At 46.2% G+C, this 25,088-nt stretch overlaps 2 protein-coding genes across 4 annotated transcripts in view; one reads left to right on the top strand and one right to left on the bottom strand.

The window, feature by feature from the left end:
- Positions 1-2,886: 2,886 nt before the first annotated feature.
- TAF11 (TATA-box binding protein associated factor 11) lies at positions 2,887-7,922 on the top strand. Of its 2 annotated transcripts, none has more exons than XM_077839031.1 (5): positions 2,887-3,129; positions 4,774-4,925; positions 5,420-5,507; positions 5,792-5,888; positions 7,012-7,922. In XM_077839031.1, the coding sequence occupies exons 1-5, from the start codon at positions 2,887-2,889 to the stop codon at positions 7,140-7,142; spliced, it is 711 nt and encodes a 236-aa protein (XP_077695157.1). In that variant the 3' UTR covers positions 7,143-7,922. The 2 variants fall into 2 exon arrangements, with proteins under 2 accessions (XP_077695157.1, XP_077695158.1); XM_077839032.1 differs by having other exon boundaries at positions 2,910-3,129; positions 4,777-4,925.
- A 355-nt stretch (positions 7,923-8,277) lies between these two features.
- The window catches only part of BLTP3A (bridge-like lipid transfer protein family member 3A), a 56,330-nt gene continuing 39,519 nt past the window's right edge, over positions 8,278-25,088 (bottom strand). Inside the window, exons 14-21 of one of the 2 annotated variants that reach the window (XM_077839030.1) lie at positions 22,923-24,478; positions 21,245-21,441; positions 18,894-19,048; positions 18,638-18,788; positions 15,931-16,196; positions 14,851-14,959; positions 14,182-14,297; positions 8,278-12,564 (exon numbers count right to left, since the gene is read on the bottom strand). In XM_077839030.1, the coding sequence (XP_077695156.1) occupies positions 12,439-12,564; positions 14,182-14,297; positions 14,851-14,959; positions 15,931-16,196; positions 18,638-18,788; positions 18,894-19,048; positions 21,245-21,441; positions 22,923-24,478 (2,676 nt within the window). In that variant the 3' untranslated portion in view covers positions 8,278-12,438. The remainder of the gene's footprint in view (positions 12,565-14,181; positions 14,298-14,850; positions 14,960-15,930; positions 16,197-18,637; positions 18,789-18,893; positions 19,049-21,244; positions 21,442-22,922; positions 24,479-25,088) is intronic. The other variant, XR_013348509.1, reaches the window with a different exon arrangement.

Raw genomic sequence — 25,088 nt, 5'->3', positions numbered from 1 at the left:
GTTGTATGAACTTCAGGCTGGCCAGGAAGGGTTACCAAGCTGCAATGACTCCAATCAGCCCCACCCGATTACCTCTGGAATCCAGGGGTCAGAAGCCCAGAATGCAATTTTCTCCATCCCATAATACCATCCATAGTCCATAATTTTCACATCTTTTTTAAAATATGCCACAAACATGTGTGGAACATTTTGGTCTTTGCCATCTCTGACAGAAGTATGGAGCCCATAAAGCTCTGCACTATTCTCCTGAAAGTTGCAAATACAGGATGCATGATTCTTCTGTATTTGCAGACCCTCAGGAACGACCACAACAACCAGGAACATGAGGATTTCTTTGAGGACAGATTGCTGAGGGACACAGTCAAAAAACAATTAAAGGCGCTTGGCAGCGTTCATGGAGCAGTTGCAGACAGTGGAGTGCCACTTCTGGGCCTGATAATCAACACTGAGTGGTGGGATTGCATTGTAATGCAGCTTTGGGGCAAGGAGCAGTGGCTGCAGAACTCTCTGAGTGTGAAAGGCCTCATTCCGGGATCTGTATGCCCAACACGCCCCATCCCTCTAGCGCAGAGATACCAGAATAAAAGTTTCAGACAAGATGTCATCGTTTACATCCCCCGAGTTCTCTTTCTGACATACAGAAGAGAGGGGTGGTCTCTGAAATGAGGGCTATACAGAAAAGGGAGAGAGAGAGAGACAGAGTGTGTGGGGGGGAGGGGGGGTACCACAGGAGAATGATGTAATATCTAAGCAGCTGTAGTCCAAAAAATAATAAAACGTCACACATTTAGCACCTTTCAATCAAGGATCTCAAAGCCCTTCACAAACATTAATTAATCCTTATCACAGCCCTGTGAAGAATGTAAGTATTACACATTTTACAGAGGGGGAAACTGAGGCACAAAGAAGTTCAGTGACATCAAAAGTCACATACTGACCAGAAGCAGAGCTAGAAACAACTCAGGAGTTCTGATTCGCTCATCTCCTGGCGTAACCACTATTCTAATGATCACAGCAGTTTAGTGGGATGGCCAATTAGAAAGAAACAATGCAGAAAATTACTGACTGGGATTTTGCCATCCCACCTGGCTTCGTTCATCAAAGAAACAAAGTCAGCAGGAAACGTGTTATATTGTCTTAATGAGAAATGTTTTATTTGTAAATTTGTATGAAGGATTACAAAACCCTGCAATAATCCTGCACTCCATTGTGCCTAGAAACAGAAGGTGCTTGAGTCACTCACCTCAATGCTCCCCATCTTCTCTCTAACTCCAATACTCCCTACTCCACCGCATGCCCTCCCTACCCCCAAAATTCCTCCCCTCCCCCACCTGTCCCAACCCCCATGCTCTCCCTATCCCCAAACTCCCTCCCTTTCCCCACCTGTCCCAAGCCCCCCTACTCCAACCCCCATGCTCTCCCTACTCCCCAAACTCACTCCCTCCCCCACCTGTCCCAACACCCCTACTCCAACCCCCATGCTCTCCCTACTCCCCAAACTCACTCCCTCCCCCACCTGTCCCAACACCCCTACTCCAACCCCCATGCTCTCCCTACTCCCCAAACTCCCTCCCTCCCGCACCTGTCCCAACACCCGTACTCCAACCCCCATGCTCTCCCTACTCCCCAAACTCCCTCCCTCCCCCACCTGTCCCAACACCCCCCTACTCCAACCCCCATGTTCTCCCTACTCCCCAAACTCACTCCCTCCCCCACCTGTCCCAACACCCCTACTCCAACCCCCATGCTCTCCCTACTCCCCAAACTCCCTCCCTCCCCCACCTGTCCCAACACTCCCCACTCCAACCCACATGCTCTCCCTACTCCCCAAACTCCCTCCCTCCCCCACCTGTCCCAACACCCCCCTACTCCAACCCCCATGTTCTCCCTACTCCCCAAACTCACTCCCTCCCCCACCTGTCCCAACACCCCTACTCCAACCCCCATGCTCTCCCTACTCCCCAAACTCCCTCCCTCCTGCACCTGTCCCAACACCCGTACTCCAACCCCCATGCTCTCCCTACTCCCCAAACTCACTCCCTCCCGCACCTGTCCCAACACCCGTACTCCAACCCCCATGCTCTCCCTACTCCCCAAACTCCCTCCCTCCCGCACCTGTCCCAACACCCGTACTCCAACCCCCATGCTCTCCCTACTCCCCAAACTCCCTCCCTCCCCCACCTGTCCCAACACCCCTACTCCAACCCCCATGTTCTCCCTACTCCCCAAACTCACTCCCTCCCCCACCTGTCCCAACACCCCTACTCCAACCCCCATGCTCTCCCTACTCCCCAAACTCCCTCCCTCCCCCACCTGTCCCAACACCCCCCTACTCCAACCCCCATGTTCTCCCTACTCCCCAAACTCCCTCCCTCCCGCACCTGTCCCAACACCCATACACCAACCCCCGCTCTCCCTACTCCCCAAACTCCCTCCCTCCCCCACCTGTCCCAACACCCCTACTCCAACCCCCATGCCCTCCCTACTCCCCAAACTCCCTCCCTCCCCCACCTGTCCCAACACCCCTACTCCAACCCCCATGCCCTCCCTACTCCCCAAACTCCCTCCCTCCCCCACCTGTCCCAACACCCCTACTCCAACCCCCATGCCCTCCCTCCCTCACCTGTCCCAACCCCCATGCTCTCCCTACCCCCAATACTCCTCCCCTCCTACCTGTCCCAACACCCCCCACTCCAACCCCCATGCCCTCCCCACTATACTCCCTCCCCTCCCCATACCAAGATCTCCCTACCCCCAATACTCCCAGTCTAACCCCTCCGCCCACCCCAGAGACCCCGTCCCCCGAGGGCTGTTGCGTTGCCATGGAGACAGAAATCTCCCGGAAGGGGCGGAGCGGGGCGGCCCCTCCACGGAGCCGCCGTAGTGATGGCATCATCAGAGCGCGCCGTCTCTCCGGCGGCCATGGCGGAAGCCGGGGAGCGCAGTCGCGAGGAGAGCGGGGACCCGGGCTCGACCCAGGAGACGTTTCCGGCTGCCTCGTCGCCCCCAGGGCTGGGGGTTGCCCCCGCGGCCTCCGAGGAGCCGCCGGCCGCGGCAGAGAAGAGCGAGCGGGAGGCGGCCGAGCCTGGCGGGGGCAGCGAGTCCAGAGCGGACTGCCCGGTGGCGGAGGTGAGGGGCGGAGCCCGGGGCAGAGGTGGGGGGGTCGGGTTAGCTCTGGGGGCAGAGAGGGGGGCACGGGCGGGCTGGCGAGTGGAGCGGGGGAGGGGCGGGTGGGATTACGGTGCTGGCGAGCTTGGCTCTTGCTAAGGCCCTACCAAAGTCACAGCCACGAAGGGCGCATCACAGCCTCTGAAATCTGATCTTTTGTGTGCTTTTACCCCATCCTATACAGATTTCACAGGGAGACCAGCGTTTCTCAGAGTGGGGTTCCTGATCTAAATTCCCTCTAAGCTGCATGGCATTGGGCGGCTGGAGGGAGAAAGGGCTAGGGGGAGTCCTCTCTCCCTGCAGCAACCCCAGCGCAGCCTGCACTGCAAACCCCTCATCCCCAGCCCCACCCTAGAGCCTGCACCCCCAGCAAGAGCCCTCACCCCCTGCACCCCAACCCTGTGCCCATCTGCCCTAGATGTTTCCTGCACCCCAAACTCCTCATCCCTGGTGACCACCCTCAGAGCCTGTGCGTCCCCTGCACTCCAACTCTCTGCCCTAGCCTGGAAACCTCTCCTGCACCCCAAACCTCTTATTTCTGGCCCCATCCCAGAGCCCTCACCCCTCCCCGCATCCCAACTCTCTGACCCAGCCCTGAGACCCCTCCCACACTCCAAAGCCCTGAGCTCCACCCCTGCCACACATCACCTCTATATTAGTGCACATAACAAAATTCAGTCTGCACAGGGATGTACAAAATTAAAGAGAACATTGGTCCTGACCCAAAAAAGAGTTGTGGGGTGTGTGTCATGGTATAGCCATCCTTACTTCTGCACTGCTACTGGCGGCAACTCTGCCTTCAGGTCTGGGCTCCTGGCCCCCCAGTTCTGAAGGCAGCATGGCTGCCAGCAGCAGCACAGAACTCAGGGTAGCAGTACCACAACCCCCCCTACAATAACCTTGCAACTCCTCCCAACCACTTTTTGGGTCAGGACCCCTACAATTACAACACCGTGAAATTATTTTAAATAGATGAAATCATGAAATTTATGGGGGGTTTTTTTTTTTTAAAGCCTGTGACTGTGAAATTGACCAAAATGGACCATGGATTTGGTAGGGCCCTAGTTATTTCCCCCTGGAAATTTTCCTCCAGCTTCTGCTGTGTCCCAGGGGCTTTGATCTGAAGTGCAATCAGCTGCTGTGGGCTTATGCCCCTGTGTTGTACTTGTGGGTGCCTTCAAATCGTGAGCTTTTTTGTACAACTGGTGACACTATATGATGCTGCTAGCATTGTGTGGGTAGGCAGTCCATTCTTTTTCTCTCTCTCTTTCTCTCACACTGTATGGGTGAGCAGAGGCTGTCCGGAATGGAAGGGTGTAAGAAAATAATTGAGCATTAGCAAAGACTGAATTTCCAGGCGAAGGTAAAACTAAGTCAGCCACACAGTCCTCTGATTTGTGTTCGTGGTCACATGCTGTTGTAACAAAGCAATAGCAGCCAAACTGTGCTTGCAGATTAAAATCTGGATTCTGTTGGTTGTATATTTATCATAGTGCTATGTGGATGCTTAATAGCACTGTACGCAGACTAACCCCTGAGTATTGAGAGCTGTAGTTTGGAACTGAATAACAGAGACCTTCCCAGAATGATGGTAATCTCTTGCAGCAGGTGAACAGCCAAGAAGGCTTGGAATTAGCCTCAGCTGAATCTGAGGACTCTACATTGCAGTCTTCTGCAGCTAAGAAGATAAAAATAGAGATAAAAGAGAAGAAAGAGAAGAAGCAGAAAGTAGATGAAGATGAGATTCAGAAAATGCAGTGAGTACACCTTAAATTCCTAATTCATGTGATGCCAAGTTTGGTTACCGGACCCTGTCTAATTATGTTATGACAACTTGCTCCTCATCAGACTGAGTTTAGCTCACCCAATTCACTGCACAGAGCTTGCTGCTGGAAGTAACAAGTGCTATAGCATGTAATATGCACTGTCATGGCTTATTAAGCCAAACACTGGAACCTATTCTGTAACTGGTTGGTTTTTTTGATCTTTGCCTTGATAAAGGAAGATCTGAGTCCCAGTTTGTAAACCAGAACAGTTACTACTACTTTGCACCCACACCTGGGCATTAGCTAAGTAGGGCACAACCTACCCCCTCCTTTCAATGCTCTTCTTTATGCCTCATAAAATGTGTTCTAAAGTGGTATACTGTGCAAACAGATCCTACATGGATTTGGGGAACCTTTCAGATTGCTTTTTAAGGTGAAAAAAGTCTGTCTTCTGTCATAACTGACCTGTTTCCTCCTTCCTCCAGAATATTGGTTTCTTCCTTTTCTGAAGAACAGCTGAACCGCTATGAGATGTACCGCCGGTCTGCTTTCCCCAAGGCTGCTATTAAACGGGTAAGATTCTGCAAATCCTCAGTCCACAGAGGAACATATGAGGTGAAAGAGACAGCTTGGCATTTATAAAAATAAGTGTACAGAGCATCATTGTAGTTTAGATCACAGTTTAAGTGCACAGATTTTCAACTACAGAAGAGGTATTAAGCAACCTTCACTCATGCAGATTTCAATAGGTGCGGCTCAGCATTTCTCATCCTTAGTTTAAGTGTTTTAAAACAAAAAACCCAAGTATTCAGCTGCAGGGAAATTTGTCACTTAATTTTATCTTCTTTTCTCTCAAGCTGGTCCAGTCCATTACTGGGACTTCTGTGTCTCAGAATGTGGTTATTGCCATGTCTGGGATTTCCAAAGTCTTTGCTGGGGAGGTGGTAGAAGAAGGTGAGTGCAAGACGAATATTTTAATAAGTGTGTGTGGGTGGTGGTGGGGGAGAAATACTCTACAAATATATTGTTTAAAGATTATTAAAGGAGCGAGGAAACGTTTTGAAGTGAGATGACATGGTGGTTTCAAGGTACCTAACAACTTAAAGAAATGAAGACAGTTTTTACAGCAGTCTTCCTATTATGAAATGGGTGTCTTCGGGGCAAAAATAGATGCCTCACGAACCCTGATTCTGCTATCAGCAAGGAATTCAGCACAAGGGAGGTGACATTTAACTAGCATAAATCCATTCTTCTGAAACTTCGACTCCATTGATTGATGAACTGAGATTACTATATGAAACACTACATTGAAGGGTGAGCTACTGAAGTAGCTGTTTGGAAATGTTTACAGTACATCTGAAGGGGAGACAGTAGTCTGTTGGTTCAAGCCACCCAATCTTTACAGACTTGTTATTAAAATACTTGCTCTTTAGCTGTAGAGGTGGTATTTTGCTGGAATGATGAACCCTGTTTGTGGCTGTTTCTGCAGATTACTTCTGTTGCATGAGGGAATTTGGATAAAAGCAATCTTGTATCTTTGAGATGAGCCTGTGTATGTGGCAATTGGAGTGGGATGGATGCAGTGATCCAATAGGTCCTTTCTATCTCTACCATACATGCTCATCTCTTGTCTCATGTATTAGTCCCTATACATGTGCTCCTCAAGTTAATCAACCCATGAATATTTTAACAGGTCAAAGTAGAAAGGGGCATTGGCAAGTTGTTGGATGTTCTAAGAAATTAACTTAAGTAACCTCAGCTGTTCAATAAAATGTAATTTTACCAGTTAGGGTGTGTTTATAGTCTCCTTCACTGAGTGTGGACAATGAGACCCAGATAAGTCAGTTTCACTCTGATTCTTACATATTGGTAAAATGCTCCTCAGTTGGCATTATAGACATTGCAAGGAAATGAATGCTAGCTTTTTTTGTGGATGTAAAGTTGATGAAAATGTTTATGAATAGTATAACCTACTTAGTTAAAGCTGAAATGTTAGCTTTTACTATCTGAAAGCCTCTTTGAGACACTTAACTGTGACAACAGTCTGATAACATTCACTGTTTTTTGGTTTGTTTAGCACTGGATGTGTGTGAGAAGTGGGGAGAATTACCACCTCTTCAGCCCAAACACATGCGTGAGGCAGTCCGGCGGCTGAAGTCACGGGGGCAGATCCCCAATTCAAAGTATAAAAAAATCACCTTCCATTGAAGTGAAAACTAGAGAGCAGTTTAAGAAGCAGGAGACCCTGGAGAAGCTGGAAGAGAATAGACTACTAGATATAAACCATATCACCTCAGAGCTGCTTAAGCAGAAAGCTTCCAAACCTTCTGCACTTCTAGCGTCTGCAGTATTAACTAATGCGCCAGTACTAAAACAACCTAAAAGAGAAGTTGCTTAAAACACAACTGAACTGAGTGCATGTGGCCAGTTTCTCGGACTATGAAATGCTTCCGTATACAACTTCTCCACGATTTGTGGTAGACAGATATGAAAAATTACTGTTGTGGTTAAAGTTCAGAATAACTTTGAAACAGCAGTGCAAATAGCAGCCTTGGTCACTTAAGTTTGTATTTTAGTACTAAACTCCTGGAAGGAAAGGCCTCTATATTGTATCATGTCCACAGGAGTCCTTATTTCAACATGCACTAGCAAACCTCATCAAGTGACTGCTTAAGTTTGGTTCTCTCTTTAAACACTTCCTAAGCAACTTGCAATAAAAGGTGCCGGTGGTAGAGAGGGGCAATAACTGAACTGGAAACGTTGTCCGGGCCATCAGACTTTATATGACTATGTGAAACAGAGCTAAACACTTCAACAGAAAAAGGATAAAAGCCTTTAATGCAATAGGCTTTTTACTTACAGAGAGGGGTGGGGGGGAGTGAGGGCTACTGCTATAACAGGTATATCTATAGTCTGTATAGAAAGGGGGATTTGATACAATGAACACTTATTAAACTTGCTGTTCAATTAAATAGCTTGTGACCTGGATTTGAGTAGTCCCTTCCATTCTCATTGACAGGGCAGATGAAATGTCACTGATTGTATGACTTAGCATCCATCTCCCCCTCCCCCCCCCCCGCCCCCCAGTTCATCTGTTAATCCTTAAGTAACATTGAGGGGGCTGTAGGGTTTTAGTCTGTCTCTGGATCTGTGCAGGCACTATATTCCATAAGCAGTTAAAGGAGTGCTGAAACAATGCCCTACCAGTGGTATCTTATACTGTGGTGGTAGTCGCCCACCCTCCCACAGCCTTTAGCCTTGTGCTATTCAGCCACGTTCTGCACTTACTGGAGGACTTAATAAAACCAGCTTTAGAGAAAGCAGACATCTGACACAGTGGAGGTTAAGTTTAGTGGGGTTTTTTTTTTTTTAAAAGGTGGTTCACAGAACCAAAAAAATGCACTCATGGAAATGTCAAACTGCAACATAAAATTCCAATACTGACTAGGTCTTAAATTCAAGTCAGACTTCTATCCTGTTTATAAGCAGATAAGAGTGGTGCCCTCAAACTAACAAGAGCTACTGCACTCCACACTCATTTCTAATGTAATACTGCAGTTATAAGAATTAATTTAGCTCATTTAATAGAACATACAACAGTAGAGCAAAGTCTTCAAAAATCAACCTTCCCATAACACTTAAAACAAAGTAATATTTTATCAACCTCACTATCTTTCCCCCGTTCCAGCTGCTCCCTTCAGTCCTCAACAGTGAGGAAGCTTTTATACAACAGGGAGCCCAGTGAGGCTCTGATAAGTAGGGTCCCAGTATTGTACCAGAATACAAATAAAGAGAAGCACCCAGCTTTTTCCTGAACCTAGCCCTATACTGACTGATGCAAGCCCCTGTGGTCACACTATGGGAAACTAAGTTCCAGCTCTGTTTAGGCTGCAGTGGCGGATGAGAAAGGGAAGTAGCTTCATGCCACTGCAGCTAAATAACAGTGCTGTGCAAAGCCTTCCCCTATCACTCCTTTCATAAACTGCTAAAAGACTCTGAACATCTTAAAGAAAAAAAAGGGGGGGGGGGAGGGGGGAAGTGATTTTCAAGCACACTGTGATTAAAGCAGTGGGATCAGCATCCCCTCCCTCACAATAGCACTTGCAGCAGTACCCTTACTTCAACAGGAAGAGATGGAGTGTGCATATAAGCACAGAAGTTGGACTAAAGAATGTTAACCTCCATTTATATGAAAGTGACCAACAACTTCACCTTTGCAACAAAAGCTTGGACTTTACACACTCACTTCACAACATTAGATGTCTTTTACACCTACAATTAGCTGTTGTACATTAGTTTCACAGCAAGTCTGGTTACAGATAAATGGATGCACTACAGCATTAGTGCCGGAGAAAACTGTTCAACTTAGTGACAGGGTGATCCTCACCACAGGAGATAATTCTTGCATTTCTAAAACCCCCTTTTCTTTATTTTAAAATTATTCTGTGCATACAGAGGGCAAAGGTGGTGGAGAAATACCCAGTTGGTCTATCCCCATACTACTGCTCAAAGTTAAAGTGCAGTCTTCTGGTAACAGATTCTCTGCCCATCGGATCAAACAAGGGCTGCTACATTCGAGGATTTTTCAGCATAGGTAGTAATGCACATATAACCTATCACAGGAGCTGTTCTGAAGAGGCGTAGGACAGGAAAGATGCTTTTGCAGAAAAGCAGTAATATTCTCCTACAGAGAGATGGTGGACTATGCCCCCCTCTTCCAGGGACAGAAATGAATGTATGAAAACGACAGCAGCCAAACAAGATATAATACACAGTAGCCACCACAGCTGACTTAGATGAGGAAAGACTGTACCACAACTGCAAAGCCTTCTGGAGTTCCGGTACCCTACGTTTGCCTCAGGCTAATGCTCAGCTCAGGTTGTTTGTTTAAAACAGAATTTTCCCTTCAGAAGCAAAATAATTTCTAATTGCCAGCTCTCAGAGCACGCAGTGAAGGTCAGGCTCTTGCGGCTGTTGCCATACCTGTTTTTAGGCATTGGGCAGTTGGACCTTGACAGACAAGCAGATGGCAGAGATAGTGTCCTCCATCTTACAGCAGTAAGTCAGTGCTGTCTTGGCCCGCAGGCTACTGTCTTTTCAATGGTACTGGTCAAAGACTACAGGGTGCCATTCAGTTCCATCTTCTGCCTAATTTAGTCAAAAGATTTTGAATTTAAAATTATCCCAAGAACAGCAGCTGTCTGTGTTGGGTTCTGGCATCCTGTTCATCTCCTCTCCTTTCTTCCACACCCTGACTTTGGAGTGACATCTGCATGGAATTCATGGTTGGCTCTTTCCAAGCCATTGTTCTTTACTCTCTCCAAATCTAAACCATCAAATGAGCAAATAAAAACATGCATCCTTCCTCCCTACAGCTGAAGGGCTTAAACTATAAGTTCCCTATTAAAGAGAAACACCTGATAGGTCCAGGATTGAGCAAAGGAACAAATATGCAGGGAAAAAAGGTTACATTAAAAGTCATTTTCTTCCTTCTGATCACCCCCCAGACCTTAATTCATCAAGATGGGTGGGGATCATCTGTTTGTTCTACAGGCACTAGAAAAAGTGTTGTATGAATTACAAATCGTGCATTAATACAAATATAAAATACATCTGGAGAAATCCAATCCATAAAAAGTTTGAAATGCATTAAAATCCAAGAGACTCAGAATAAAGTGCAGTGGGTGGGTAGTCTCCATTCTGACACGTGTATGGTTCTGTCTTAAACTGTGCCGCTTACTCTTCCATCCAGCACTTTCTTCTATCACTCTCTCTCGCTCTGCTGGATTCTATCATGTTCTGTTTATTCCCTAGTTAGTTAAGAAGGACACACATGTATTTGCTTCCTCACCCAGTGCCAAGACAGTGCACTAGCTCAGCCAAGTAAAGTGAAGAAATAGCAAACTTATCAGCCTTTAGAAGAGCAATTGATTCCTGCAACATTGTAAAGGGCCTTTTCATCAATAACTTCTTTTCATGAACTCCCACGTCACCTTCTATTAGGTTTTCTTACCTGCAAAAGCCATTTAATTTTAAATGAAGAAAGTCACACTGTGGCTTTGGCCACTTCACCTTCATCACGGAAGCATCCTGGAGAAGGTGAGCACTTAGCATCTTCCAAGAGTGAACATTACCCAGCTGCTGTTTTCACTGCCTTCAGAGAACTAGCGGAAAGCAGCCAAGGTAGCCAGAAGCCACTCAGGAAAAGTCTGAGTGTCAGCACCCTGATGAAACATACACCATCAGCCCCTAGCGGAACTTCCACATCACTTGATTCATCTCTAGCTCAAAATACATGACTAGGTTGGAATATGCGTGGTTGTTGTTGTCAGTGCTTTTCCTCCCATATCAGTCTGTGAACCCCTGGCAGATATGTCTGAGTGTAGTACACTTCACAAAGGGAGATTACAGGCCTTCTTCCTCTCCTACCTCTTAGCCTATAAACTCTGCACTCAGCCTGAGTCAGTTCAAGAAGCGGGGGTTAGTTCAAGAAGCGGTTAAATCATCTTTCGTTAGGAGAGGCTGGATTTCTCCCTCTTCAGCACGGAGAACACTAACCTGAACTCAGCCCGTGGTTTCAGCTAATGAGCGAGGGTCATTTTTCAAACTGGCAGCCTTCACACAAGGCTAAAGGCAATAGCCAGAGTATATGGACACAGCGTGAGAGGTGGGGTTCAGGGACAGCAGGTGTGAACAGGGTGCCTTCCTAAATCTAGTATCACATGGCTTCGTTCTGTCCTGGGACTGCAAACTGTTGGGTCTCTTCTAGTCCCCTTTTCCACTTTGTACTTCACTAGACAGGCTGCGGGCGGGACATCTGCAAGTCATGTTCCCTCTCCCTTATGGGGAGAAGTTATTTCCATATCTCTCACAGCCAATCACCCCGGCATTTCCATCCCATCTTCTTCCACATCATACACACTCACTAAAAAACAAACTTCTTCTGCCCTGTTTGACTATGCCTTAACTGGACAAGTTGACATTATTGCTTTTGCCTGTGCTCTTTGGTGAGTGTGTTTGGGCAAGAACACCCAGGAAGATAGCAAAGGAAGTACAGACACCCACACCACCCACCCTGTAAACCAACATGAACAAGGAAGCAGATGCAACGGTGGTATGACAGCAGGCCAGCAACACCATTGTAAGATGACTAGACAGGGGTGCCTGGCTCTTGACTACTGTTCTGCATTTTGTGCTTGCAGACTAAGCACTGCAGTGGTTCAGTGATATAGAGTGTAGCACCGTACTGCCAGGACAGAGGGAAATGGCTGCAAAACCAGAACCAGATGGCTCCTTGTTGCTCATTTCCCTTCACCCAGCCAGGGCCTCCTCCCTTTCTACCCCACTTAGAGTTCATCCTGCAATTGCAATTAGGTTTCCATTCCCCAAGGCGATTCCTCTCTGCTGATGTTGGCCTCTCAGCAGCAGTTTAACAAACTAGCCGCCGGGATGCTGGTGGTGATCTCTGCTCCTCCTGAGCAGCTGCAGCCTTGGGCCTCTGCTGTCAAAGCTGGAAGAGGGGATCGTATTTCCTAATTTCCTGCAGAAGGCGCCCTATGTCCAGATTGGCTTCTGCTAGGGCAATTTTCATGGCGTGCAGCTCCTTCTGCAATGCTGGGGCTTCCTTTAGCTACAAAAGAGGAGGAGAGAGAGAAGATTTTGCAAAAGGTAAAAAGCAAAACAGACCAGACTGATGATTTCTTGCAGTACTGTCAAATTGGAATATGAAACCAGGAGCTTGGAGACGGCCTGCAGCTACATGCCAGAGAGCAAACAAAGCCTACTGACATACTGATTCCATTTGGCTTTCTTGCAGGAGTAGCTGCTGACAGATGCATTTCCAACTGTTTCCTAGAATACCTTTTCTAACCATTATTATATTCAGCCTGCACAGTCATCAGTGGCAGTCTAATGGTCACCGGTCTCCATGGATTCCCACCCCACTTCTAGACATGTGAACAGACTTGCAGCAGGAAGGGATTTTCCTGCACAACAATGTGCATCACCCAACTATACTTGCAGGGAAGGCAGAGGGACAAATATTGGGCTCCATTCTGCACCCTTACATATGGGAATCATCCTTATCCTCATAAGCAGGCATACTAAAGTTAACAGGACTCCTCATGTGAGGACACCAGGAACCTCTCCTTAATTCAGTCACATCTGTTTCTACCTCCTTGACTGAAGCTACCTATTATACATATAGCCCTCAGAATCCCTTGCACGGCTTCACAGCATATGGCAAGGCTAATGTCAACAATGTCTTGGACAATCATGTTTATTTATGGGTCTTCCTTGAACTGTGTTATTCTTTCATTCAGAATTTAGGCCTCAATCCTGCTCCCACTGACTTCAGTAGGATCAGGAAATTAATTACTATTATTGTATTACTGTAGCACCTAGGGGTTCCAGTTGTGATCACCAATCCATTATGCTAGGTGCTACACACCCACACACACACAAAATCAGAGGCAGTCCCTGCCCCGAACAGATTACAACCTAAATAGATAAGGCAAAGAGTGGGAAGGGAAATAGAGGCACAAAGTGGAGAACTGACTTGCCCAAGGTCACTCAGCAGGCCAATGGCAGAGCCAGGTCTCCTGAATCACAGTTCAGCACCTCATCCACAAGACCACATTGCTTCCTTCAGCACATTTTTCAATAGCCAATTATCAGATTATCTAGTAATACCTGTGTAAAGGAAGGGCAATAAAAAGTGGAAGTTGTTTTTGCTTGTTTGCGATACACAATTATTTGGGTTCCAGATGTTTGGATCAAATAAAATGGAAGATCATATTAAACAGTGAGAGAATTAAGCAGAAGGCTCCATGTTACCTGGAAATTCTCATGTCTGTAGGACTCATTCTGTGGTTGCTTACGACCTACTTTCTAAAAGTCCCCGCATCTGAAAGAACATCTTCCATTCAGGGATTGGACAGGTGGCCGAAAGATGAATCCCCTCAGAAAACAAGGTTCGTGAAAGTGATCAGGAGAGTTTGCTGCAGGGTGATGAAGGTATTGCTCTTGATTCTGGGTTGAGTGTGAAAGGTGGGATGGGAACCGAATCCTGATTACTCTCACAAGAGAACATTAGTGCTTCCTGTCTATAAACACCCTTGGTAAGGAAAGAGACATGCACGTTTAGGCCTTACATTTCCCAACCCTGTATTTTCTCGTCTGCAGCCAGCTGTCTGGGACACAAGCTATTGTCTATTTGTCTGGAAGGAAACATGCAGAAATGGCTTACCCGTAGTTCATGTACTGCTCCTGCTGGAACTGCCAAGAGTCTCTTTACTGGGACCTTCTTTTCCTTCCGACCTTGCTCAGGCTTTTTCTGTAAAGACAGTCCCTCCTTTTGTGCAGCTTGAAAGGAACACAGAAATACTCATATGTTCACTTATACCATCAAGTACTTTTCATAAAAGGGTCTCCAAGTGCTGTACAGACTAAGTATTATCCCCTTTTTAAAGATGCCTGTACTGATGCACAAAAAGAAGCTACTTGGTCAGTCTTCACAAGTCAGTGACAATAACAACCAGAACCAAGAAACTTCCAGTCCCATTTTAACAATTATGCCAATGCTGCCTCGAGCTTCTAATTTATAATTTCAAGCAAAAGTTTGTGAACAAGCAAGAAGCTACACCAGTAGGTGTGGATGCATATGAGAATATTGGAGTATTGTAGGAGAGGGGTGCTTGGACATAACAGGGGACATTATATTCTTAGCCTGTTCCAGCAGAAGTGGTTGCAGAGAATAAGGGAACACTGGATGCTGATCAGATACTCCAGCTCTAGCCTCATACAGCAGAGGCAGATTTCAGTTCCAGTCTCTACCAGCAGAAATCACTGGAGAGTGTTCTAGTCTCCAGTAATGGTGGTGAAGGAAGGAGAATCAAGGCTTCTCTACTTTACCGACCTGTTACTGAGAACACTCCATCATCGCTGCGCATCACAACAATATGATCCACCACCAAGGTTATGGGGATGGTGCCAGGAGAGGTAGGGTACACCCGAGGGCTGTCATCCTGCAAAACAAACAACAATTATCAGCTGCCACGTACAACTCTGAAATAGGGCAATGCAGCAAAGGATTTCCTCGCAAGCCCTCACAGTAGCCATGTTACTGCTTCTGGCATTTCCAGATCCCATCCAGGGCTGACCATTAAACGGAAGAGAATGCCTTTGCACAAGGGCTTCATGTAACCCTTAGTTATCTTTGCAGAAAGCCTTCCGGGTTGCAAAACGGAATTCAGTCACAGCCCTGAAGACAACCTGGGTCAGTCTCTCACCACAAACCCCCTGAAGGCCACATCTCATAGTTACTATCTTGCATGTCCCAGATTCAAACCTCCATCAAAATTCATCAATATTGGCCCTTAATAATCTGCAGATGTCCCTGCTGCTTCATAGTAAGCCTAGCCCATGCTTGTCTGAGAAGAGACAAACCAAAGGAAGGGGCATGTAATGGTCATACGGAGTATGACGAAGACACGTGGCTGGTTACAGGTGGGTTATCAGACATCTCTCTGCACCAGATGCCCTCTCTCACTGAGTAAGTGGCAAGAATACTACCACCACCCAGTTCTTGTACAACTCTTTCCTTCTGAAGATCTCTAAGGGCTTCACAAAGAAGGGGTCAGTATCATTGTCCCCATTTTACAGGTGCAGATGAGAAGAGTGGCACAAAGGGATCAAGCGAGTTTCCTGACACTGCAAAGCACGTCGCTGGCAAAACTGGGAAGAGAACCCAGGAGTTTCAGACTCCCAGTCACATGCCCTGTGGTCAAACCATTACACTACGATTCCAAGGAGCTACCTGTTCACCATTAAGGTCATTTTAAAAGAGGCAGAGGAAAGGGTAGAGAACCATTCTGCACACTTTATTAAGGAAATGGCACCTTTCCAGACAGCCACAGTTCTCTTTCACTGGTAGAACCTTACCCACAGCTGAGCCCTGAACACCCCCTTTTCTCTGCCAATGCACACACAAACACACCTTCAGTGTAATCTTGGCATCCACCATTTCTATCTTCATGGGAATCACCTCAGGTACCACTTCGTCCTCGAGGAAGGGTCCGAGGTTGGTGAGGGAGGACATCAGGAGCTCTGCACAAGAGCTGTGGATCAGGATGTGAAGGAACCCATTCTGGACAGCCAGAGGTGAGTGCACAATGGCGCTCGGTCCTATTTCAAGTCGTAAGCACACTTCTGGCTGGGTCTGATTAGCTTCTGTGGCTAAGAGCTTCTCTATGCTTGGATCCCCTAGAGGCACAGAAGAAAATCATAGCGGTGGAGGACTGGATGGTATCGGCCATAGACTACAGGCCTTTAGGAGACATGCAGCCTAAAAAGCCTTTCATTGCTCAGGCACTGGATGAAATCCAGTCCATGATGGTAGTGATCAGGAGTCCTGACTGGTGTTCAGTACAGATGTGAAATGAGTTTGAGTCCAATTTTCAAATGGACAAGTGTCCACATCACAGAATCCACCAACACAATTGGCCACCTCAGTGGCAGTCACGTGAGCCCCCAAATTCACCCCTCTGCTATGTCAGCTCCAGAACATTTCAGTGTTCTTGAAGACTCCACAGCACCTAAAATCTTACATGTATCAGGCAAAACTCCACTCTCTAATTAGGGACGTTTTCTACAAGACAGGAGGCTTTTGCATTCCAATTGAATGCTATGTAATTCTGTGACTTTATTATGCCCCCTAATGGCAAAAGGATGTATCGCTATCAAGGGGTATCACTAACACAGTAATTGCTTTTCTTTCTTTCTTTCTTTCTTTCTTTCTTTCTAAAGATTTCTAAGCTTGAACTCAGTGCTGGTGAAACACCCCAGATTAAACACACACTGAGTCTGAAGATGTCCGTTTATCCACAGCACAGATAACAGCATCAGGAGCAGCAGTGCAAACTTCCCCACATAGCTTCTGTAAGCATTATTAATTATATGCATTACTGTAGCATCTAGAAACTCCAGTCAAGAGTCAGGTCCCAATTGCAGTAGGCACTGTAGAGACAAAGTCCCTACTCCAGAGAGCTTTTAGCCCAAGAGGACCTAGACGGAGCCACCTTTAGGCATGATGGAGAAGTTCAGTTTCCAAGGCCAATTCGATCCTTGGTTTCTCAGCTGAGGTTACCAACAAGGGGCCCCACTAGTGTTATAAAGCTGGAAGGGACCACAGCAATCATCTAGTCTGACCTGCATAACACAGGCCATAGGACTGCCTTGCATCGATTCCTGTTTGAACTAGAGCATGTCTTTTAGAAAAGCACCTCATCTTGATTTAAAACTTGCAAGTGCAGGAGAATCCACCATGACCCTTGGTAAATTGTTCCAATGATTAATTACACTCACTGTTAAAAATTTGCACCTTCTTTTAGTCTGAATTTGTGCCAAGTTAAATACCATACAAAAGTCCAAGTGTAGTACATCAACACTATCACCATTATCAACCAAACTTGTAATCTCGTAAAAAAAGATACCAGGTTAGTTTCACAAGATCTATTTTCCATAAAGCCATATTGATTGACATTAATTACATTACTCTACTTTAATTCTTTCTTCATCAAGCCCTTTACCATCCACTCCATTATTTTGCCCAGGATCAATGGCTGACCTGTAATTACCCAGGTCAACCTGTTTACTCTTTTTAAATATTGGCAAAACATTAGATTTCTTTTAGTTCTCTGAAACTTCCCCAATGTTGCAAGACTTATTTAAAAAAATCAGCATTATAGTCCAGTGAGTTCCACTGCCAGTTCTTTTAAAACTCTTGGATGCAAGTTATTTGAACCTGATGATTTTAAAATGTCTAGCTTTAATAGCTGCTGTTTAAATATCCTCCTTAGTAACTGGTGGAATGGACAGTATTTCATCATCATATGGTGTAACTATATCATCTGTCTTTTTCCCAACTATAGAAAATACATTTATTGAATATTTTTTCCTTTTATGCATTATTATTGACAATTTTTCCATATAGGAATGGACCAATAGCATTGTTAGGATTCTTTCTATTCCTAATATACTTGAAAAAGTCCTTATTGTCCTCAGCTCTGCTAGCTGTAGATTTCTTCTTGTGTCATTTTCCTTCCCTTATCAATTTTCTACAGTTCCTAGCTTCTGCTTTCTATTCATATATACATCTCCCCAATATATTTTATAGCTGCTTTCATTTCTCCTCTAAACCAGGTTGTTTTTTCAACCAATCTAGCCATCCCTGAGAGTGGAATTGTGACTTTTGCAGCATGTAGTGAAATGTTCTTAAAGACTTCCCAATTATCATTCACATATTTCTATTTAAACTCTTTCTCCCAACTGATTTGTCTTATAATTGTTCTCAGCATTGTGGAATTGGCTCTTTTAAAGCACAAGTATCTATCTATCACTGATTTAGACTTTATTCTGTTTGGACATAAAAGCGTAATCAACTGTGGTGGAGGAAGCATGATGTGGCCACCTGTCCACTGGGAACTGAGATTGGATTGAGAGCCACCAAAACAGCCATGGAAACAACTTTTGGACACTGGATTTGAACCACTGAGACAGAGGCTCTCAATATTGTTAACATTTCACATACATTGGTACTGCACATGAACACTGAAAACAATATTTATAGTTCATGGCTCCCTAATAACAGCCAGTGACTGACGCTCTGGTTTCAAAGCCAGCAGATCCAAAGGCCAGCATCTTACCCACACAGCTGCTTTGTAGATACTGCCACATTCCAATATTGCCCAACTGCTCTACAGTAACCTCCATAACTTGTACAGCAAGTGACAGATCATCGCCTCTTGTCTCTATCCCGCAGTTCACCTCATTCATTTTCAGCACCAGAACAGAGACCTGAAACGGCAAGTCACAGTACCACTTGTCAAAATAGCTACATTGCCCCCTTTGCAAGCTTCCTTTAAAGAAAGATTTTACGGAGAAGGAGGAAAGAAATCTGACCAGCTGAAGGCTAGGGTCTTCTCCACTCTGAGAAGCTGAGCTGTTCATGTCAGGCGTCCCTCTATCCTTATCTTCTGCCACTGGGCTCGCTCTGCTGCCTGCATCATGAAGGTCCTGAAGAAGTTGTCCCGGGGTTAGGGAATCCAGGCTAGGCTCTGAAAACAGATTATGAATACTCAGATACAGTTCCATTTTGCCACCTTCCTGAAAACCATCAAAATCATCTTGGATTGATTTAATTTAAAGATAGGGAGCTCAAATGACACATTTATTGTAACCCCCAACACCACACTTTGCCCTTCTGCAGCACCTTTACAAATATTCCACCTACCTATGTACTTCTATAGCACTAATCACCGTAATCTCCAAGTGCCTTAGAATTCTAACATGAATACAAAAGGATCACGCTGCTGTCCTTCTCGCCACCACATCCCCTTCTGAAACCCAGGAGGGCTGTCTCTTTTTGTTATATTTAAGTGTATTTATTTGGGGGAATGGTAGGCTGAAGAAGTGGGTTCTGAACATTGTGTTCTGCAGGTCCAGAGATTCATGGTCATTGTGATTCTTCCCAAGAGTGATATGTATAGTCACAGACCAGCTGCCCAGGGGCTGCCTCTTGCAATCAGTCTCAAAGTTGGCACTCCCATTGTTCCAGAGGAACATACCCATTACAAGAAATTATGACCATGCAGAGTGAGGCACTCATGTAGTGTGGGCCCAGCCATGAAGGGCTTTGAAGAGAAGGACATTATATATATCTTGATTTTAGTAAAGCTTTTGATACTATCTTGCATAACCTTCTCATAAATAAACTAGGGAAATACAACTTAGATAGAGCTACTATAAGGTGGGTGCAAACCTGGTTGGAAAACCATTCCCAGAGAATAGTTATCAGTGGTTCGCAGTCATGCTGGAAGGGCATAACGAGTAGGGTCCCGCAGGAATCGGTTCTGGGTCCGGTTCTGTTCAATATCTTCATCAATGAATTAGAGGATGGCATAGAGAGTACACTTATAAAGTTCATGGACGATACCAAGCTGGGAGGGGTTGCAAGTGCTTTAGTGGATAGGATTAAAATTCAAAATGATCTGGACAAACTGGAGAAATGGTCTGAAGTAAACAGAATTAAATTCAATAAGGACAAATGCAAAGTCCTCTACTTAGGAATGAACAACCATTGGACACATACAAAATGAGCAATTGCCTAGGAAGGAGTACTGCGGAAAGGGACCTGGGGATCATAGTGGACCACAAGCTAAATATGAGTCAACAGTGTAACCCTGTTGCAAAAAAAGCAAACATCATTCTGGGATGTATTAGCAGGAGTGTTGTAAGCAAGACATGAGAAGTAATTCTTCTGCTCTACTCGGCGCTGATTAGGCCTCAACTGGAGACTTGTGTCCAGTTCTGGGAGAGATTTCAGGAACGATGTGGACAAATTGGAGAAAGTCCAGAGAAGAGCAACAAAAATGATTAAAGGTCTAGAAAACATGACCTATGAGGGAAGATTGAAAGAATTGGGTTTGCTTAGTCTGGAGAAGAGAAGACTGAGAGGGGACATGATAACAGTTTTCAAGTACAAAAAAGGTTGTTAAAAGGAGGAGGGAGAAGAATTGTTCTTCTTAACCTCCAAGGATAGGACAAGAAGCAATGGGCTTAAATTGCAGCAAGGGAGGTTTAGGTTGAACATTAGGAAAAACTTCCTAACTGTCAGGTTGATTAAGCACTGGAATAAATTGCCTAGGGAGGTTGTGGAATCTCCATCATTCAAGATTTTTAAGTGCAGCTTAGACAAACACCTGTCAGAAATGGTCTAGATAAAACTTAGTCCTGCCATGAGTGCAGGAGACTGGACGAGATGCCCTCTCGAGGTCCCTTCTAGTCCTATGATTAATTAATCAAGTCTCTTAACTTCCCTGTGAGGTAGGTAACTATCCCTCCCATTTTACAGATGAGGAAACAGAGGAAGTGACTAGTCCATAGTCATGCAACAAGACTGTGGCAGAGCTGAGAATAGAATCCAAATCACCGAAGTCCCAGTTCCATGTTTTAACCCCTCTCTAGAATTAACTCCACATTTTGAGTGTGCCAGTGACCATATCATACAGATACCAGTAAGGTTCTCTTAGCCTGCACTTGCCCTACAGCTTCTTTCATGGAGAAGGCATCTCAAAAAGCAGTATCGGAGAGATTCACACTGGGTGCACTGCCCAGGAGCGAGTGACCGACAGGATCAGTTAGAGACAGACACAGTGGGATCCCTAGTATAAATCACTCCATTAGCTACATCAGAGATCAATTTGGCTGTGTGAACTAATAATGGAAGAAAGCATACAGGCAGTTCTAGTTACCAGGGTCCATGAGCATCACGAAGCCATCACTGCTATCACTGTCCACAGACAGCCTGTCCTCAGGGCAGTTTCCATCTAGGGAGGTGGCATCAAAGGAATGCTGGGATGCAGTCCTCTTCATGGAGAAGAAATGCATTCGGCGGCTGCTGCCGCCCACAGGGGTTGCTGCCCCCTCTTCAGCTTTAGTCACAGGCTCCCTACCAAAAACCCACAGAAACAGATAGCTTAGCCTCCAGGCACTAAATTAATTATCACAGTTACACTATTTCTATATTAAACAATACAATGTTATCAGCACAGCTTGTGGCTTCATTTAGAATGGTCAGGGATGGAATGGTGGGCAAAGCGGAGTGAAACAGAAAATTTAATCCTATTTATCCACAGGAGAGACAGTGACAGTGCAAGCTTCCTGCAATGCCCCATCCAGGCATCTCAGTCCTCTCCCGGAGAGGCCACCTCTGCAGGAGAGAGAAAACTCTTCAGTTCGTGCCTTCTCTGCTGTATCTATCAGCATGGGGACCTGTTATATTTAACCTAATAGTGGCTTGTGTGGACACCTGTCTACAGGGACTCAGACTGAGATCTACCCAGACATTTCACCAAGGCCACTCAACAGCCATCAGGTAACTAGGATTGAACTAGCAACCTGGAGATGAAAGGCTCCAAGTCGCATTACCAACTTGCTGCACTATCCCAGCCACCCTAGTCCCCAGCTCTCTGTATTACCTCGTGAAGAACAATTAGCACGGGACCAGCTGTAGACACCAACTCACTAAGAACTGAACTGGGAATCACCAACACATCCCAAAGGCAGTTAAACACCTTTTGGTTGGTCAGAATTTTAGGTCATGGCCAACCTGGGCTGCACTGCACTGATAACAAAGAAGTGAAAGGTTCCTGTATCCCCTGAGCCATCCAGTCCTCAGCAGTCCTTACCCACTGACGAGTCTTAACTTCCTGCACCTCCTTCATATGGGGGACAGAGAGAAAGTCACAGGAATAGTGAGAAGGGAGAAGTGGGCTTACCCTTTCAGGAGGGGATGGTTAGGAGTCTAACCATACAACACCTGATACATGTTAGTCACATCATTTATTGCACTACTAGAAGATGCTCAGATACTACCATGATAAGCGCAGTATAAGAACCTACATTGAATAGAACAAATATTGGATTTACCTACACTACCTGGAAGCATAGATTCAAATTTTTGCAGTAGCATCTACAATATACGACACAGTTTACTATGCACCAGTGTTTCAGATGAGACCTTAAGAACCAGGGTCCTGCCTTCTCTTAAACATTAGAATCATGAGATCTTTAAAAAAAGAATAGGGATTTGCCCAGGCATCCTTGACCAAAATTCCTTCCTACTATTGCACAGCAAACTGCCTGCTGCCCTCCACCCCAGAAGTGGCTACGTTACAGCAATGAAAGGTGCTAGAGACTATGGGAAGTATAGGATCTTGGATCCAAGCCACAAGCAAGAGGAAGGAAGCAGTCAGCCAACATTTTGCCCCCTTCCCAGAAAGTGAATGGCCTATAGTTTTCAAGTGTAGAGTCAGAGGGAAAGATGGACTTCTAAAGGGGAGAGGAAACGTGGATGTGTCACTGTTAAACTCCACCCCCACCTCAGCTTTGCTGTTGCTGTTCAGAAGGGTGAGAGGAGAAATCACTCACTTGGTTGGGGGTAGAGAGAGCATTTTCTCCACAGTAGAAGCCATCTTCTCCCGGCTCAGGCTGAAAGCATCTTTAGTTATAGACATGGCTTCCTTTGTGAGGTCCATGGTCACGTGCAGGGCTTCCTTAGTGGCATCCTTAGTCATATGCAGCGCGCTTGATAATTCTACCTCTAGGTTCTTCAAGGGAATGAGTTCTGCCTGCTCCTGGAGACGGTCGTCTCCACTCTCTAATGGCAGTGCATCTGAGGACTGGCTGGAAGAAAGGGCAAGAGTGGTTTGAGGGTGGCTGCTGGGCTCGCTCAGTCTCTCTGTATCCAGGGCTTCTACGGCTTCATGTGCTTCCTCAACTGGGCCCCTCTCCGCCATGCTCTTGCTCTGTGGATCTGCTGGGTCAGCTGCTCCCAGAGCTCCATCACTCAAGGATCCAGGTAGTCTCTCTGGCAACACGGTCATGCTCACATCCGTGTTTTCAATCCCGCTGTCTTCCAGGACTTTTGAGGGGCTGCTCGATTCCTTCTTTGACCTGGCATCTGATTTAAGCTCCTTCTCTTCAGTAGCCAGCCCCTCCCTGCTGTCTGAGGGTGAGAGCTCAGATTCTATCAGGCTCGTTGTATCAGAGTCCATGGACCTGGGTTCCGAGCCAGAGCCTGGGATGGGATGCATCAGCAGGGCCATTTCAGCACTGTTGAACATGATGCCCATACATGCCGTCACGGGTTCTAACGAAGATCCAGTCAATTCCTGTGTATCTTGGGCCAATTGCACCTGCAGTGTCTGCAAAATCTCCTTCATCCTGAGCAGCACCAGGTATTGGTAGTGGTTGAGCCGCATTTTCACATGAGCAGTCGAGTACGCAAGCATGTGAATATCCGCAGAGGCTTCCATCTCTTGAGCATCCTCTCTGCCATCATCACAGTCACATTCTCCCAAGATGTCCTTTGCCTCCGGGACCTTATTAATGCTTTTCAGGTCCTGCTCAGTCTTTGATCTTTGGCAGAGCCCAGGCTCTCTGGTATGGTCCTGGTATTTGGCATGATTACTAAAACTAGCAGAAGGCTTGATTTTCAACTCTGAGGCAGCAGAGGCCTGCAGCTTGGACACCTGAGCTTGCTCCCATCTCTTGGGAAGGCAAGCCCAAATGGACAGGGGGAAAGGGTCAATAAAGTTAAGGGCTCTGCCCTTTGAACTCTCAGCCCCCTCAAAGTCCAGGGAGATCTGGGTGAAGTAAACAGACCACAGGTCTTCAGAAGCGGAGGTCCTCCAAGTTGAATGGGCAAAGCCAGTGCATTTCTGGGCTCTGGCTTCCACCTGATATGCATGGCGTAAGAAGAGGGTGTGGAGGATGCTGAAGTTGTCCTGAGACTTTGGGAACTGGGTGTAGGTGGAGTGGAAGAACTCTGAATTGGCAAATCTGCGAAAGATGTTCTGGAGGGCTGAGCAGCTGCAGTGAGGGTCGTAGCGCGAGTTGGTGGCAGTCATCTCCAAGGTGTGAATGGAGAGGGCCTTGGGACGGTCCCGGTGATCAGTTACTTTCTTCTCCACCGGGATACTAAGCTTCAGTGAGGGGGAATAAGTAAGAAGGGGAGAGATAAGCAGCCCATTCTATGAAAGTATATTGCACTCAGCACAGTGGTATCTGCGCTCTCTCAGCACATATTCTGAGAACGACATACATTCAGAACAACTGTTTTTTTAAAGTGTAATTTGTTCTGAAAGGTGAAAAGGTGCCAGCCCAATAGCACCAGTGACTGAAGTCCTTTATTTATTAACCACAGCTTGGGCACCAACAATGCAAGTTTATCCCATCCTGCTTCCACCCGTGTGCCCACATCTGGAAAGACCCACCTCTAGGGGAGAGAAGGGAATTTTGTCTCCAAGGCCCATTTGGGCCTAAGCCTGCTTGCCACGACTGCCAAGAACAAGGCTAGCCAGCGCCAAATGCAGTTGGATTTCAGTGCTGTGGACATTTGTCCACTGGGCACTGGTGTGAGACTCGCCAGCTCATTTTATATAGGCCAACAGCCATCAGACAGCAACAACTTTCAATTACTACTGCTTTAACCGTCTTCGAATTGGCAACCTAGAGGAGAAAGACACAATATACTACTACACCCTTTAGCCATCCATTCCTCCTCTGAAGCACCAACTTTCCTGCTTGCTCCAG

The sequence above is a fragment of the Eretmochelys imbricata genome, chromosome 21, assembly GCF_965152235.1.
Source record: "Eretmochelys imbricata isolate rEreImb1 chromosome 21, rEreImb1.hap1, whole genome shotgun sequence".
Lineage (NCBI taxonomy): Eukaryota > Metazoa > Chordata > Testudines > Cheloniidae > Eretmochelys > Eretmochelys imbricata.
Note: the sequence above shows the minus strand (reverse complement) of the source record. Positions and strands in the feature narration are given on the sequence as shown.

Excerpts from the sequence above, each read along its gene's own strand:
- TAF11 (XM_077839031.1), top strand. The coding sequence starts at position 2,887 with ATGGCATCATCAGAGCGCGCCGTCTCTCCGGCGGCCATGGCGGAAGCC. Across the intron at positions 5,508-5,791 it reads CCAAGGCTGCTATTAAACGG|CTGGTCCAGTCCATTACTGG; the intron begins GTAAGATTCTGC and ends TTTTCTCTCAAG. Across the intron at positions 5,889-7,011 it reads TGGGGAGGTGGTAGAAGAAG|CACTGGATGTGTGTGAGAAG; the intron begins GTGAGTGCAAGA and ends TGGTTTGTTTAG.